The sequence below is a fragment of the Crocuta crocuta genome, unplaced genomic scaffold, assembly GCF_008692635.1.
Source record: "Crocuta crocuta isolate KB4526 unplaced genomic scaffold, BGI_CrCroc_1.0 scaffold243, whole genome shotgun sequence".
Taxonomy (NCBI): Eukaryota; Metazoa; Chordata; class Mammalia; order Carnivora; family Hyaenidae; genus Crocuta; species Crocuta crocuta.
Genome location: NW_027529596.1, coordinates 6,026,692 through 6,041,629, shown reverse-complemented (window position 1 = coordinate 6,041,629; position 14,938 = coordinate 6,026,692). Strand labels below are relative to the sequence as shown.

At 37.8% G+C, this 14,938-nt stretch overlaps 1 protein-coding gene across 1 annotated transcript in view; it reads left to right on the top strand.

The window, feature by feature from the left end:
- Nucleotides 1-727: 727 nt before the first annotated feature.
- Nucleotides 728-14,938, top strand: part of AKT3 (AKT serine/threonine kinase 3) — a 288,804-nt gene continuing 274,593 nt past the window's right edge. Inside the window, exon 1 of the mRNA XM_077761823.1 lies at nt 728-900. Coding sequence (XP_077617949.1) covers nt 855-900 — 46 coding nt within the window. The 5' untranslated portion in view covers nt 728-854. The remainder of the gene's footprint in view (nt 901-14,938) is intronic.

Sequence of the window (14,938 nt, the reverse complement as noted above, 5' to 3'; positions counted from 1 at the left end):
ATTACCTGAGAATAATAGATGTGAGCATTTGTTCTTGACACATCTGGAATACTCCGTACTTCTGTCCACTTTCATATTCCCTGTGTTTCACCTCATCTGTTTTTTTTTTTAAATAATTGATTATAATTAATAATAACTGATTATAATTAGTATACCATTTATAATGTTTTATTTATCTCAATCTAAAAATTCATTGCAATCTAATTTTGTAATCTAAACTATTTCTTACAGCAGGACAGACCTAGCATACCTCAGTGTCGGTTTCTTAGCATGTTGTATTTTACGTAAGATATAGCAATTAAAAACATTCACAGTTGTTTTGCCATAAATGTTCCTGAATTTACAAAGATTTTGAAACGAGACATACACGACCACTTACCTTCAGTCCACTTCACTTTCATTCTCTTCCCTTTTCGCCTCGGACACACAGCACCACAAACATATTTTCTGTGTTGTTTGTGCAGGTGGGACAGTGGCTTCCTGAAGGCATGTTTTACTACAGCCTCTTGGGTTAAAAGTTTCACTGTCGTCTGAAATCGGTCACAAGACCAGAAAGCACGTTCAGGGAAGAACCATTTAATAAAGAAGTTCCCCAGTTTGAGGAGTTAGATTTTTATGTGAGGTCAGGCCAGTTGAAGACATTTACAAAGAATTAGTTGTTTGTTATTGCTGTATGAGTTGCAAGAATGGAAAAAAAAGAAATTCTTTCTTCAATACTTCCTTCCAGGCTGAGTCATCACTAGAGAGTGGGAAGGGCAGCAGCAGCAGCAGCAGCAGCAGCAGCGAATCCAAACCCCGAAGCTGATACCACAAAGTCCCGTTTCTCCGAGTTGGGGGCTCAGAGGGGAGCCATCATGAGCGATGTCACCATCGTGAAAGAAGGTTGGGTTCAGAAGAGGGGTAAGTGTCCATCACAGCTGAACGTAGTGTGCTCGGTAAGTGTGTGAGGGGTCGGGGGTGTCCTGGAAGCAGGTATTTTCCCTAATGCTGTTGACAAAGGAAACGGACCCACTACATCCAGTGCAAGAGAAGCGATAGTTAACGTATGTGTTAGGGGTTTGCTTGTTACTTAGGGATTCTAGGTAATTCTTGATTTTGCGCATTTAGTAATCGAAGGTGTGGGATGTGGTGCGCTTGCCTGCTACAGAAAGTTCCTGATGAGTTTTTCTGTGCTGTCCACAGACTCTGCAATCCAGAGAGATGTCTGTAGGATGATAATCTAGAAAAGTGTCTAACTCGTGTGCATTGGAAGACCTGTAAATTTATATTAAGCTAGTTTGGGTGAAGGCACAGGAAGGGCTTACAAGCTTACAGGGGGAGGAGTTCACCCACAAATCCCTGCTTCAGCAGTCCTGCAAGTTAGGTGAGGAATGTCCTAAAGTCAGAGACCAACTGAAGAAAGGGTCTGTGTGTGTGTGTTTATGTTTCATTGCATATTTTTATTTTTCATCATCTAGTTTTAGTATTTCTTGTTCGCTTGTTTGCTCCTACTTTAGGTAAATAATTCAAATGCATTATTATTCTTTTTCAATATTAAAGGAAGAACTCTTTAATGTACTGCCTAGTTTATCTTCTGAGAGATCACCTGGTAATGTGGTCAGGGTGTTTATTAAGGCATCTAGAGTGTAGACTTGTTGCCAGGCAACTACTGTTGATTCACGTGGCCAAACTGACACGTGGGCCAAATTGAGTAGGATGTGGACTGTTGCATTCTTAGGACTTTTAAGTACCCCTATACTGTATCTATTTGTACCTTTTAAATAGCGATTTCAGTGTTTTTGTGGGTCTGTAGGTAATACCTCTGCTTGGACAGTTGTCAGCAGTTCAATGGGATTATGTATTACTGATTTCTAAAAAATCAGCCTTATTGAGTTATAATTTCCATAACAATAAAATTCTCCAATTTTAAGTGTCATGGGGGTGAATTTTGCTGCATTCATGTAGTAGCGTAACAAACACTGACTGCAGTCATGACCTTGAACATGTCTGTCACCTTGAGAGCACCCCCATTCCTGTGCTGTCCGTCCTCTTCCCTGAGGCCTGTAACCCCTAATCTGCCACCACTGTAATCTTCGTTATGAGTACACTCAGATGGTCCCGTGTGTCTGGTTACCTTCACATAGCATAACACGTGAATGATGCATCCACATCGTTGTGTACATCATGAGTTCATTGCTTTTTATTATTGAGGTGTATTCTGTAGTCTGGAGATACCACAGTCTGTTTAACTGTTTACTGGCTGATGGACATTTGGGCGATTTCTAGTTTGGGGCTCTTACGCATAGGCAGCTATGAACGTTGGAGATCCTGTCGTGGGGTGTGGTGTGTTTTCCTTTTCCCTCGGGCAGTGACCTAGGAACAAGATGGCTGCTTGTACGGTAAGTGTGTGCGTAACTGTCACAACTACTATGCGTGGAGTTTAATTTATCGTTATGTTATATTACAAACTTGGAAGAAGGCATTTTCAGATTTCACTGCTGTGTCTGAAGGCACTTTTTCTTTATTTTTTCCCTTATGTATTATATTATATTACTGTCTTTCCTACTTCCCTTTTCGGGGATGGCAAATCACATAAACCTTTTGGAGTAATACTTTATGGACCTCTAATGTCTGCTCCATAACACTGTTGTGAGGATTGAGTGAAATGATGGATGTGGACGTTGTGAGAGCTTGGACACAAGTGTAAACTGTTGCCAGCACGCATGTTGTCAGAGATTTAGGGTGGCTCTTGAGTTTGTTTAGTTAATTGCGTCTTACCTGAAAGGTCATGATAAAAGGTTGGTATACAGTACAATGGGGTATAGAAACAAGAAAAAACGGACCAAGGTTTCTTTGCATTTTTCCTGCATTGGTTAATAGTACACAAGGGTATAAAATGATAAGTAAAAGTCTTTTCTGTCGTCTACCTCTTCCAACTGGTTTTCTCCTCAGAGATAACTATTTTAGACCTTTTCTATTTTATGCTTTGTTTGGTGATCATTATCCCAATTTAATATATAATATGCTAAACTTTGTTTTTGACTGGTCTCACATAATCTCATATATTGCCCTTGTGAAAAATGAAGAATTTAATTTGTTAATACCTGTTCTCTTCCTTCCCTAAAGGGAGGGAGGGGGCTTCCTGGTTAAACTTCCAACACGTGCACTCTTCATTCTAGAAAGTACTTAGACATCATCTCTAAATCCCCACTTTGTGAGTACCCCACACAGTCGTTCCCCTGAATTTCCCATGTTCCCCTCCCAGTTTCTGGCAACCGGAACGTTTATTTTGTGTTGTCAGGGTTTGTAATAGTTACACTTGCTGATGCGGAGAAGCAGTAATCAGTACCGTGATAAGGAAACAGTACCTGCTGCGAACCAGAGTAGTATGGTGGCTGTGCTCGATGGGAGCCACAGAGAGCAAATGATCGCTTCGTACTCTGTTGGTGTTCAAGATCACGACGCACTTTGGTTTGGCCTCTAGTTTGGGCTATAATGGCTTTTCCTGGATTGTCTAATTGTCACATTTCCCCCTATTGGTAAAAGAGTGTATGCTTTGCCTTCTTCCTCCAAGTGCCTAACACTTGGCTATCCAGCTTTTTAATCATAGTATTTGTTGAACTTCTGTTGTGAACTGACCTTTTTCTAGGTATGATACTCCACTAAGCATGTTATTTAGTTGCATTTCTGGACAAGTTCTGTGCTTGCTTAGATCTCCTGTCTTTCCCCTGTTTGTCTTGGATTTATTTTACAGTTTTCTAGTAGTAGTTTTTTTCTTTTCTTCAATTTCCTGAAGAACTTTTTTTTAGAAAGAATATGTCAACACAGTGTTCAAAAATGTGCTTTTCACTTTCACAGCTAGTGCATACCTTGGCTGGGTATAGAATTCAGTTGTGAAACAGTTTTCCTTCAAAATTTTGAAGGCTGCATTTGGTTGCCTTTTGGTAGTTAAGCCTACCAGTAAGAGGCTTAATACTAACCAGGGTAGCTTCTTTCTAGTGACCTGTTTTTGTCCTCTGAAGTTTGTTGTGTCCATGCCTCTTTATCCTTGGCTCTATACAATTTAAGGTGGATAAGGTGTTCTTTTTAATGTATCCTGTAAAGTATTTACTTGCTGGACCCTTTGAATACGCAGGCATATGTGCTTAATTCTGGAGAGCCTTCTGTGTTTCTTTCATTGTTTCTTCTCTTCTGTGTCCTCTGTAGTCTTTTATGGTTTTTTTCCCCTTAGAGCATCTGTATCAATGCTCTGATTTAAAGTTTTTCTTTCATTTCATGTCTTTCTTTTCTCTCCTTATTCCTGAAGATTTCCTCGACTTTTTCTCTGAGCCCTTTACTGAATTATTTATTTCAGCTATTACTTTACATTTCTGGGAATTCTTTGTAGTTCATAGCCACCTGCTATTATTTTACAGATATAATATCTTTAATCAAAGGATACCAACGAGACCACTTTTAAGTTTTTTATCCCCTTTGAATAACCTTTTCAGTTTGTTTATTTTGGTGGTGTTAGTATTCCTCAGGTGTCTGGTGACCCCTGTTGATCTGTTTCTTTTCTTTTTTTTTTTTTTATTTCTAGGAGAGAGAGAGAGAGAGACAGTGTGAGCAGGGGAGGGGCAGAGAGAGAGGGAGTCACAGACTGAAACAGGCTCCAGGCTCTGAGCTGGCCATCCGCACAGAGCCTGATGCGGGGCTCGAACCCACGAACCGCGAGATCATGACCTGAGCGAAAGTCGGACGCTTAACTGACTAAGCCACCCAGGCGCCCCCCTGTTGATCTGTTTCTATTTGTGAATGAAAGGCTGACCTTACTGGTAGTGTCCTCTGTCTGTGTTTACAATTTATGTATTTTCCCTGTACTTAATGACAAGTTAGATTCTCTGATTCAGGATTTGTGATGGTACCTTTAACTGGACTCTTACAAGCATTAGTTGAAATATTAGGGGAAACCAAATGGGGCTTTTTTTTTTTCTCTCCACTATTCTTAATTTATTCCTTTAGAGATTTTCGGTATGATTTTAAGAATAAACCTGTTTAGTCAAGCAAATTTCATTAGATAGTCTCTTGTTACTGTTTGGACATATTTTGATTCAAAGAGTCTCTTAAAGAATATTATTCTCTGGCTGTTTACACTGGGTAGATAGATGATCATCATCTGGACTCTGGTGTACTTGTTTTAGAAATAAATATATAGCACCTGCCTTCTTTACCTCACAGTGTGGTGGTAAATATTATGAGCTAGTGTGTGTAGAGTATTTTTATACCATTGATAAAAGTGTTGATATAAAAACATCATAGTTACCCTTAGTTTGAATATTAGTTCTTTTTTCAAACCTGTATTTATGAATCAGTTCATGTTAGCTCCTGTCCAGATATAATCTCATTTCATTTGTACTTCTAATGTAAATAAGTTGTTCGTCAGAAAATACCATCCTGAAAAGGAACAAAAGAAGCTTAAAGCTAATGAATGTGTGTGGGACAGGTGCTTTCCTAACTTCGGTTATTGGTGACGGATCAACACTGAAACCTTTGTTTCTGTACTTTCCTGGAGCAGTTACACAATGGTAAGTGTGAATTGAGATTTTTAACCAGTTTCAAAGGTCTAAATTATAGAATTAAGTAGGCTGCAACACCATTAACCGGGGCTAATTGTAACTTCTAAAATTCTGTTTGCAAAAACAGTACTCTTTCCTAAAAAGGTAGGTAGGCTCTTGTAAATGGGGAGGGCCAGTTCCTTGTTAACAAGTTAAAATCTGTGATGTACTGGTGGTCAACGCACGGTCTTACAGTTTTGAAATTGGTACAAATCTAAGAGGTGGTTTATCAAAAACATTTGGATGAAAGTGCTGCATGCATGTGATTGTTTCTTATGCTTTTTGTTGCCTTGGTATCTAACAGCTTGAACTTCAGGCTGTGTTCTGGGTATGTAACCAGTTTGCGCTTTCAAAGAACTCTTTGCCTTAGTTTGCTTTCTACTTAAGAGTGTCCAGTTCAAGGATCTCCATGAACTGTGTCGTTGGAATGATACTTGTTTTGTATTCTGTGAACTGATTTGTTTAGGTGAACCGGAATGTTAGTATTTGGTAATCCCAAGCTAAACTTCATAAGTCTATGAATTTTCTGTCAAAATAGCTTAATGCCACTATGCAGAATATTGTAGTAATGCGAAGATTGTAGGCTGGGCTGTGTGTTCACATGAGATTGTTGTGATCTAGTCAATTATAAGCTGTTCTGGAAAACAAAATCACCATTTTTGGGGTGGTCATCCAAGTCCAGGGGCCTTCTCCTTAACTTTGTATGTACTTGTGTACCTTTTGCTTATGTTTTATTCACAAAGTGACTTTTGAAGTAGATGATCAAGTGCTTATGGAAATAGAAAAACAACAGTATGATTTTCTGTTTACTACTCACCAGCAAGTATTTTCCATAGAATGTGGAAAGCTGTGGTAGCGACTGTGTAAATCACATGATAGTTTAGAGAAGCTCACTTTGACTATTGATGTTATAAATGGAGAATAAACATGAAAAAATTAAGTTTATTTTCTTAAAAAAGTTTTTTAGCGTATTTATTATTGAGAGAGAGAGAGAGTGTGTGTGTGTGGCGGGGGGGCGGGGGGCTTGCAGAGAGAGAGGGAGACACAGAATCGGAAGCAGGCTCCAGGCTCTGAGCTGTCAGCCAATGTGGGGCTTGAACCCATGAACCATGAGATCATGACCTGGGCCAAAGTCAGATACTTAACTGACTGAGCCACCCAAGCGCCTCTCTGAGATTTAATGTATTTACAATAACGTGAAATTTATTATTATCTGAATACATTTGTTTTGGAAATGTTAATCAAGTAAACCAAATGGGGAGAACCATCAAATGATAAGCTTTCATATGCATTCTAGAGCTATGGAATTGTCGAGCTACTGTTAGGTACACGCACACTCACACGTAGTCTCTTTCCCAGTCGGCAGTTGTTTTGTGTATTGACTTTGCATTTGCAGTGCCCTTAAATTCACTTACTCGTGTTAGTTACTTCTGTAATTTTCTGTGTGGATAGTCAAGTCATCTGCAAAGAGCCACAGTTCTACTTCTTCCTTTGCAATTTTTATGCCTTTAATTAATTTTTATGTTTGTTTAACTGGTTAGGAATTCCAGCACAATTTTGAGTAAAAGTGGTGAGTGTGGACTTCTGGTCTTATTTCTCATGTTGTTGGGAAAGCATTTATTTTACCACCACCATCATCATGTTATGTGATAATCACTATTGTAAAAATCAGATTGAGAAAGTCTTCTAGTCCTATTTTGCTGAGAGGTTTTATCATGAGTGGGTGTTCGCTTTTTTAAAAAAGTTTTCCCACATCTATTGAAATGACTATTTGATTTTTCCCTTTATTGTGTTAATATGGTGTATTACTTTAATGGCTGGAATGCGTCCCATTTGGTCTTGATGCATTATATTTGAATTACCAGTTTTGATGTACCTTGTTAAGGATTTTTTTTTTTTTTTTGCATTTATATTGGTCTATAATTTTCATTTCATGTTTTGGTATAATGGCTTTGCTGGACTCATAGGTTGGGAAATATTTCCTTCTCCTTAATTTTTGAAGGAATTTGAGTAAGATAGGGTTTATTTCTAACTTAACATGTTAGGTAAAATGCATCAGTAAAGCCATTTGGGTTGGGACTTTTTTGGTGAGATTTCTGATAATAAATACAATTTCATTAACAGACAAAGGACTACTCAGATTTTTTGTTTCATCTTGTGTCACTTTGGGCAAATTGTGATTTCTTAGGAATTTTTCCGTTTTGTCTAAGTTTTTGATATATTTTGCATAGAGTTGTTCATAATATTCCCTTGTTCTTTAAGTGTCTGCAGGATCTGTAATGATAATCCCCTTGTTCTGATATTGGTAAATTGTGTGTTCTCCCTTTTTATTTTCCTTTGATCAGTTTTACTACGAGTTACACATTTTATTAACCTTTTCAAGGAGACAACTTTTTGCTTTATTTGTCCTTTTCCATTTTACTGCTTTTGCTCATTAGTATTTTAATTTACCTGTCTTTTTTCTGGCTTCTTAAAGCAAAATAGTATATCATTGATTTTAAATCTTTTTAAAAATATAAGTACTTAAATCTATGGATTTATCTTACATCACTGCTAATCTTTGTCTTACAAGTTTTGATGAAATGTGTTTTCATTATTATTTAGTGTAAAATGTTTTCTAACTGTGATTTCTTTGAACCATGGGTTATTTAGAAGAATGCTGCTTAATTTACAAATATGTAGGGGTTTTTAGATATCTTAGTGTTTTGATTTCAGTTTAATATTTGATTGTATTTATACAAGATACTCTCTAAAGTTTCAGTCATCTGGAATTTTTTGTTACTTAAACATTTTTTTTTATGGTCCACCATATGGTCTGTCTTGATTTTTCTACTGTTGTGGGTGTAGTTGGTTTTTTTTTTTTTTTTAATAAATGTCTGGTCAGGATGGGTGATGGTGAGTCATATCTTCTATAACTTTACTGATTTTTTTTTCTTTAGTTCTATCAATTACTGAGAGAGAAGTGAAATTTCCCAACTATGTGAATATCTGTTTCTTTATCTAGTTTACTTCATCTGTTTTGAAGCTCTGTTGTTAGATGCATCCACATTTGTAATTATTATATCTTCTTGCTGTATTACATCTTTTATCCTTTTGAAATGTCCATTTTTTTCTATCTTGAAATTCAGCATATCTTATATTAATATAACCACTCTAGACTTTTCTGATTAAAGTTTACATCTTATATCTTTTTAAAATGCTATTTTACATTTAGCTTATCTGTGTTTTATATTGAAACTGCCTCTCTCATAGACAGCATATTTTTGGGTCTGGTTCTTTTTTTTTTTTTTTCCTTTATCTCATTTGACCATCTTTACCTTTTACTTGGGGACGTTTAGACCATTCATACTTACTACTGTAATTATTGATATGATTAAGTTTCCTTCTCCCTATATTGCTGTAATTTTTGGATTCAGAATTTTTTTACCTTATTTTATTTCTGCTATTGACTTGTTAGGTATGACTCGTACTAAAATATAAAACAAATCTGTAGTTACTGTTAGTATTGATATGGTTGAATTTAGGTCTACTGTTTTGTTATTTATTTCCTATTTGTCCTATTAAATTTTTTTTTCTGTTCATATATAGATATATTTTTGCCTTCCACTGGGTTAATTGAAACTTTTTTAGTATTTCATCTAAATCCCTCTCAGTGTGCATTCTCCATGGAGGGGAGGAATGTCCCCCAAGGGGCAATAATTGGTTCTGAGGTAGGGTGCAAAAAACTTAGATATTTATAGTCATTTGTTCCAGTGGGACACATTATATAAACATATACAGTATATCTGTGGTATTAAAATTTCATGTGGGAGGCTAGAGTGGTTAGGGAAAAAAAGATTAAAAAGGCTTGTTAGGTGGGCCATGATGGAAAAAACTGAACCTCTCTGTAATCTTACATTACTTAATGGTTCTTGTAGGGCACTGGTTTTCAGCCAGCGTTATTTTACTCCCCTGGGGACATTTGACAATGTCTGGAGACGTTTTTGGTTGTCATGACTTGGGGTGGGTGTGCTATTGCATCTAGTGGATAGAGGCCCGGGATGTTGCTAAATAATCTGTAATGTGTAGGACAGTTTTCCCCAAACAGAAAATCATCTACTTCAAAATGCCCTTAGTGCTGAGATTGAAAAGCCCTGCTCTTGGGATTATAACATGTGTCCCTACGTTATCACATTATACACTGGTTTAGTATTTTGCTCCATCATGTAAGACCCTTGCAATACTGTAGTGACATTTATCCCTCCTCTAAGTGCCTGTGCTGCTGGTTGCATACACAGCAGATATAAATACTTGTAAACAATACGATACAATGTTTTAACTTTTGTTTTATGCCCTTTTTATGTCTTTTAAAGAAGAACAGGATAAATATAGTCTTTCATAGATACCAATTTGCAATGTTTCTATTTCCTTCTCTATAGATTTGAGTTTCTGTCTGATAGTATTTTCCTGCAGCCTGAAGAGCCACCTTCTTCAGCATTTCTTTTAGAGCAAATCTTTCAGTGACCAGTACACTCGTATTTTTGTTTATTTTAAAGTGTTTTCATTTCCTTTTCATTTTTGAAGGATTTTTTAAAATTGTGTATAGAATTCTGATTTGTCCATTTGTTTCTTTTATCACTTTGAAGATGCCCTTTTAATTTCTTCTGCTTTCCTTTGTTTTTGTTGAGCTGTTTTGTTGTGTTGTTACTTGTATATAACATACCATTTTCCCTGACTACCTGTGAGATTTTTCTAGCTTTGATTTCAGCAGTTTGATGCTGTGCCTAGGCATTAGTTTCTTTGTATGTACCCCATTTTTGGTTTCACAGGATTTTTGTTGTTGTTTTTTGATCTATAAATTTGTGTTTTTACCAAACTTGGAAAGTTGCATTGGCCATTCTTTCTTTCTTTTTTTTTTATTTTTTTTATTTTTTATTTATTTATTTCTAGGAGAGAGAGAGAGCGTGAGCAGGGGAGGGTCAGAGAGAGAGGGAGACACAGACTCTGAAATAGGCTCCACGCTCTGAGCTGGCAGTCAGCACAGAGCTCGACGCAGGGCTTGAACCCATGAACCGCGAGATCATGACCTAAGCCAAAGTCGGACGCTTAACCGACTAAGCCACCCAGGCGCCCGCATTGGCCATTGTTTCTAAAGAACATTTTCTGTGCTGTTCTCTGGAATAGTTGTTTTTTATATTTTTTACAGAATTTACAATTTTGTGTATGGGAAAATTAGTCTAACAGAAGTCACCCTACAGCTACCAGAAGTGGGACTCTGATCATTATATGCTTTAATGTGTGGACATAAAAATTTGTTTTATAATTCACTTAGTTTTGTGATTTAACTGCTTATAACAAGGCAGGTGAAGTAGAAATGTCATACATACTTATATTTGAGGAAATGGATGGTTTCTTTTTTTGAATTAAATTTTTTTTAAGTTTTATTTATTTTGAGAGAGAGAGCATGAGCCGGGGAGGGGCAGAGAGAGAGGGAGAGAAAGCATCTCAAGCAGGCTCCACACTGTCTACACAGAGACTGTTGCAGGGCTGGAACTCACACACTGTGAGATCATAACCTGAGCTGAAATCGGGAGTTGGACTCTTAACCAACTGAGCCACCCAGAAACTGATGGCTTTATCCATCTGAGTTCCAAACACCTGGAAACATAGCTGAGCCTTTTTTTCCCCTAAGAGAATTTATAGAATTTCAAACTAGAAGAGATTTCAGAAGTCACCTAGTCTTATACCCATTGATCTTACAGATTAGAAAACAAGTCATTTTTTTCAGTTAGGGGCCTAGCCTGGACCAGTAGCTGAGATTTCTTTATTGCCAATTTTATGATGCTTCATATTTTGTTTCTTTCTTGACACTCAGGCATGTTTTGGAGTTCTTTTTTAGAAAGTCTGTTATTAGTACGTGCTGAGAGAGGGGCTCAGAGCTGTTGCACAGGAGGAGAGTGAAATACCCCGTGAGAATGGAGAAAGGGGAGTATCTTCCATCTGGTGGAATCCTTACGCCATTTGACTAGTATCACTTAACTGCTCTGTGTCTCAGTGTCTCAGGTATGCAGGGAGCTGTACCTCTAGAACTTACTGGGTTAACTCCTTGGAGAAACTGTTTTTATGTTCTTTGACATGGATAAACTTTAATTATCTGTTCATGTTCTGTAATCATTCGCATTGTCTTACTGGTGTGACTCACCTTGCACGTACCAGTGTGCTTTTTTTATGTACGTTGTCGCTTATGCCAGTTTTTCTACTTATTTTTTACCCCCTGTGTCTTTGTCAGAAAAAATCTTCTAAATCCTTCAAATATAAAGTCTAATATAATCTCAGTTTTTTCCCCGATCACAGTCTTAGAAAGTTAGAATGATTTCTCTTGTCTGGTGCTACAGCACTTTGCTTTATATTGCCTAGTTATTACAGAGATCCTTTATTTCTCTTTGTCGTTTGTCAACTCCCCTGACGGCAGGAGCTGTGTCTAATGCAACTACATTTTGCATATCGGGTCTATGAGTACTTTGAACATAGGAGGTTCTTAGTCTTTGAGTGAATGAGGAAGGAAGCAGTTTCAGAAGTTCTAGTAGCTGGGGCACCCGGATGGGTCAGTGGGTTAGTTAAGTGTCCGACCCTTGGTTTCGGCTCAGGTCATTATCATGTCGGGCTCTGCGCTGACACTGCGGAGCCCTCTTGAGATTCTCTCTCTGCTCCTTCTCTGTGCGCGCTCGCTCGCTCGCTCGCTCTCTCTCTCAAAATAAATAAATACATTTAAATAATAAAAGGTCCAGTAATGGTATGTCACAGACTGCAGGGCAAGGAGCTAGAATTGGGACAGCTAAGGCAAGTCAGGGAACACAAAATAGATCACAGTTATGAAAGCAGCCTGTATCTAGGATAGGGTTTTGATAAGGGTGGTACTGGGATTCTAGATCAGCTTGTATATCTGTCAAGTTGTGTGTAGGAAAACGGAACTAAATCGGGTAGGAATTGCTAGAACCGACTGAACCATTATTCTATTCACGGGACTCTGATAGTCCCAGAATGGGTTAGGATATAAGGCGTTTAAATCGGGTAAGTGGGACACCGTAGTGAGAATACAGTAGTGGTCGTCGTTCTGGAAAACTTATCCATATTTTACTCTTAGAACCGCAGAGTACTTCTGAGTTCATGCCACCTAAGTTTTCCGGCCTGGAAGAATCTTTGGTACTATGTTGCTGACGGATCAGTCGTTGATCTCTGATGTTGTGGGTAACTAAAATCTCACTGCATGGGGCAGAACTGTCTCTTTATTTAACAACTCTCAGCAGTGGGAGTCTTTGTTTTGCCCTCCTGAGCAATATAGAACAAGTTCTGTTTTCCATGTGATAGGCCTTCCTATATTTGCTCTGGTATCATCCCTAAATCTTTTTAAGCAAAATCTTCTCTGTTGTATGACATGGTTTCTAGCCCTCACGCATCATTTTGGTGTCCTGCTGTGGAAATATCTCAGGTGGTCAGTATCTCTCTTAAAATGTGGTGCCCAGAGCAAACCTGACACTGCAGGTATGGTCAGTGCAGCCAAGAGCACAGCAGGCTGCTCCCCACGGCCCCCGACGGCCTCCACAGGAGGGCCATCTCTGCCGTCCAGGGCCACAGCTGGCTTTTCAGTTCCAAGTTTTTTAAAGTAAAGTTTATTTACTTATTTAAGGAGAGAGTGAGAGAAAATACCCAGGTGCATCAGCAGGGAAGAGGGAGAGAGAGAGAGAGAGAGAGAGAGAGAGAGAATCCAAAGCAGGCTCTGTGCTGACAGCAGAAAGCACGATGTGGGGCTTGAACTCATGAACTGTGAGATCATGATGTGGGCCAAAGTCAGATGCTTAACCGACTAAGCCACCCAGGTGGTGGTGGAAAGTACCCAAGTGCATCAGCAGGGAAAGGGCAGAGTGAGAGAGAGAGAGAATTGCAAGTCGGCTCTGCACTGGCAGCAAAGAACCTGACGTGGGCTTGAACTCAACAAACCCTGAGATCATGACCTGAGCTGAAACCAAGAGTCGGACACTTAACTGACTGAGGCTCCCGGGCGCCCCTTCAGTTTTAACCTTTGAGGGAACTTTCATTATGTTTTGTTTATGCAGACCGTTTACATACATAGGTTACCAGTTCACGTTCCTGTCATTAGTATGTAAACGTTTCTGCTTTCTCCTGCCATAATGATCACTTTTATTCTTTTTAGTTTTAATTTTTTGCCATCATACTGCTATTTTATTTTGCATTTATTTCTTATACTGAGGCTTACCTTTGTTGTTGATGCTTTTAGTCATCTTTTTTCAAATGAATTGCTTGCTTCTTGTCCTTAATTTTTATGGTATGAGGCCTATGTCATTAGTCAATTTTATAAATTTGATATATTCTTATTTGTAAGAGCTTTTTATATATTCAGAATACCATTATTTTATTTATCATTTTGTTGTCACAAATATCTTCCTGGTTTGAGTATATCCTTTTAACTTCATGGTTTTGTCACATACAAGTTTTTAATTGTTATAGAGTTTAATATATCAGACTTTTCCCTTCCAAGGAGGCCATTGAGGTCACATTTAGATACTCTTGCAGTTTTCTTTGAGCATCGTTATGGTGAAAACGATTTGTATTATCTACATAATGCATGAGTTCCTCCTGTAAAAGGTCCAGGCGGTATGTAATAGAGTGTGATATGATTGCTCCACTCCCAATTTCCTTCTCAGAAATAACTGCTGTCAAGTATGATGTCCTGCTATAAAGCCAACTTTTTTCTTAAAACAGGTAAGAATGAAAAAGATACATGTCGAACTAGAGGTAGTATTTGTCTCTTCTCAGGAGATTGGAATTCAAGAGATTAGGTGGAGGACAAGAAGAGGGATAATTAAAGACATGAGACTTTTACACTTGATTCTGTAAACATTTGGGTATTTTGTTCTATCTCATTTTGCATAAATGACATCACATCACTTAACAGTATTGTCTATACCCTTGCAACATGGGCATTCAGGAATTTTGAAAAAAAATGACTAATTTGATGTAACTTCCTTGTAATGAATCTGTTCTTCTCATCTATCTACTTTTCTCATTTTTAAGTACGCACATACTGTCAGCTTAGTCCAGTGGTTAAGAGGATGGAATTTAACTTCAGATCTTGGCTTTGCCATTTACTAGTGACTGTGGGCAAAAGTCTTAATATGCCTTGAATTTCTCATGTGTAAAATGGTGCTGATAATAAATGGTTTAATACTCAGAGATCATAATGTTTGATTAGGTCTTATCACAGTGCATGGGACATACTGAATAGTTAATAAACAGTAGCTATTATTTAATAATCTGTTATGGGTCCTAATGCTGAATTTCATATCACATTTAGTAATTTTTAATAT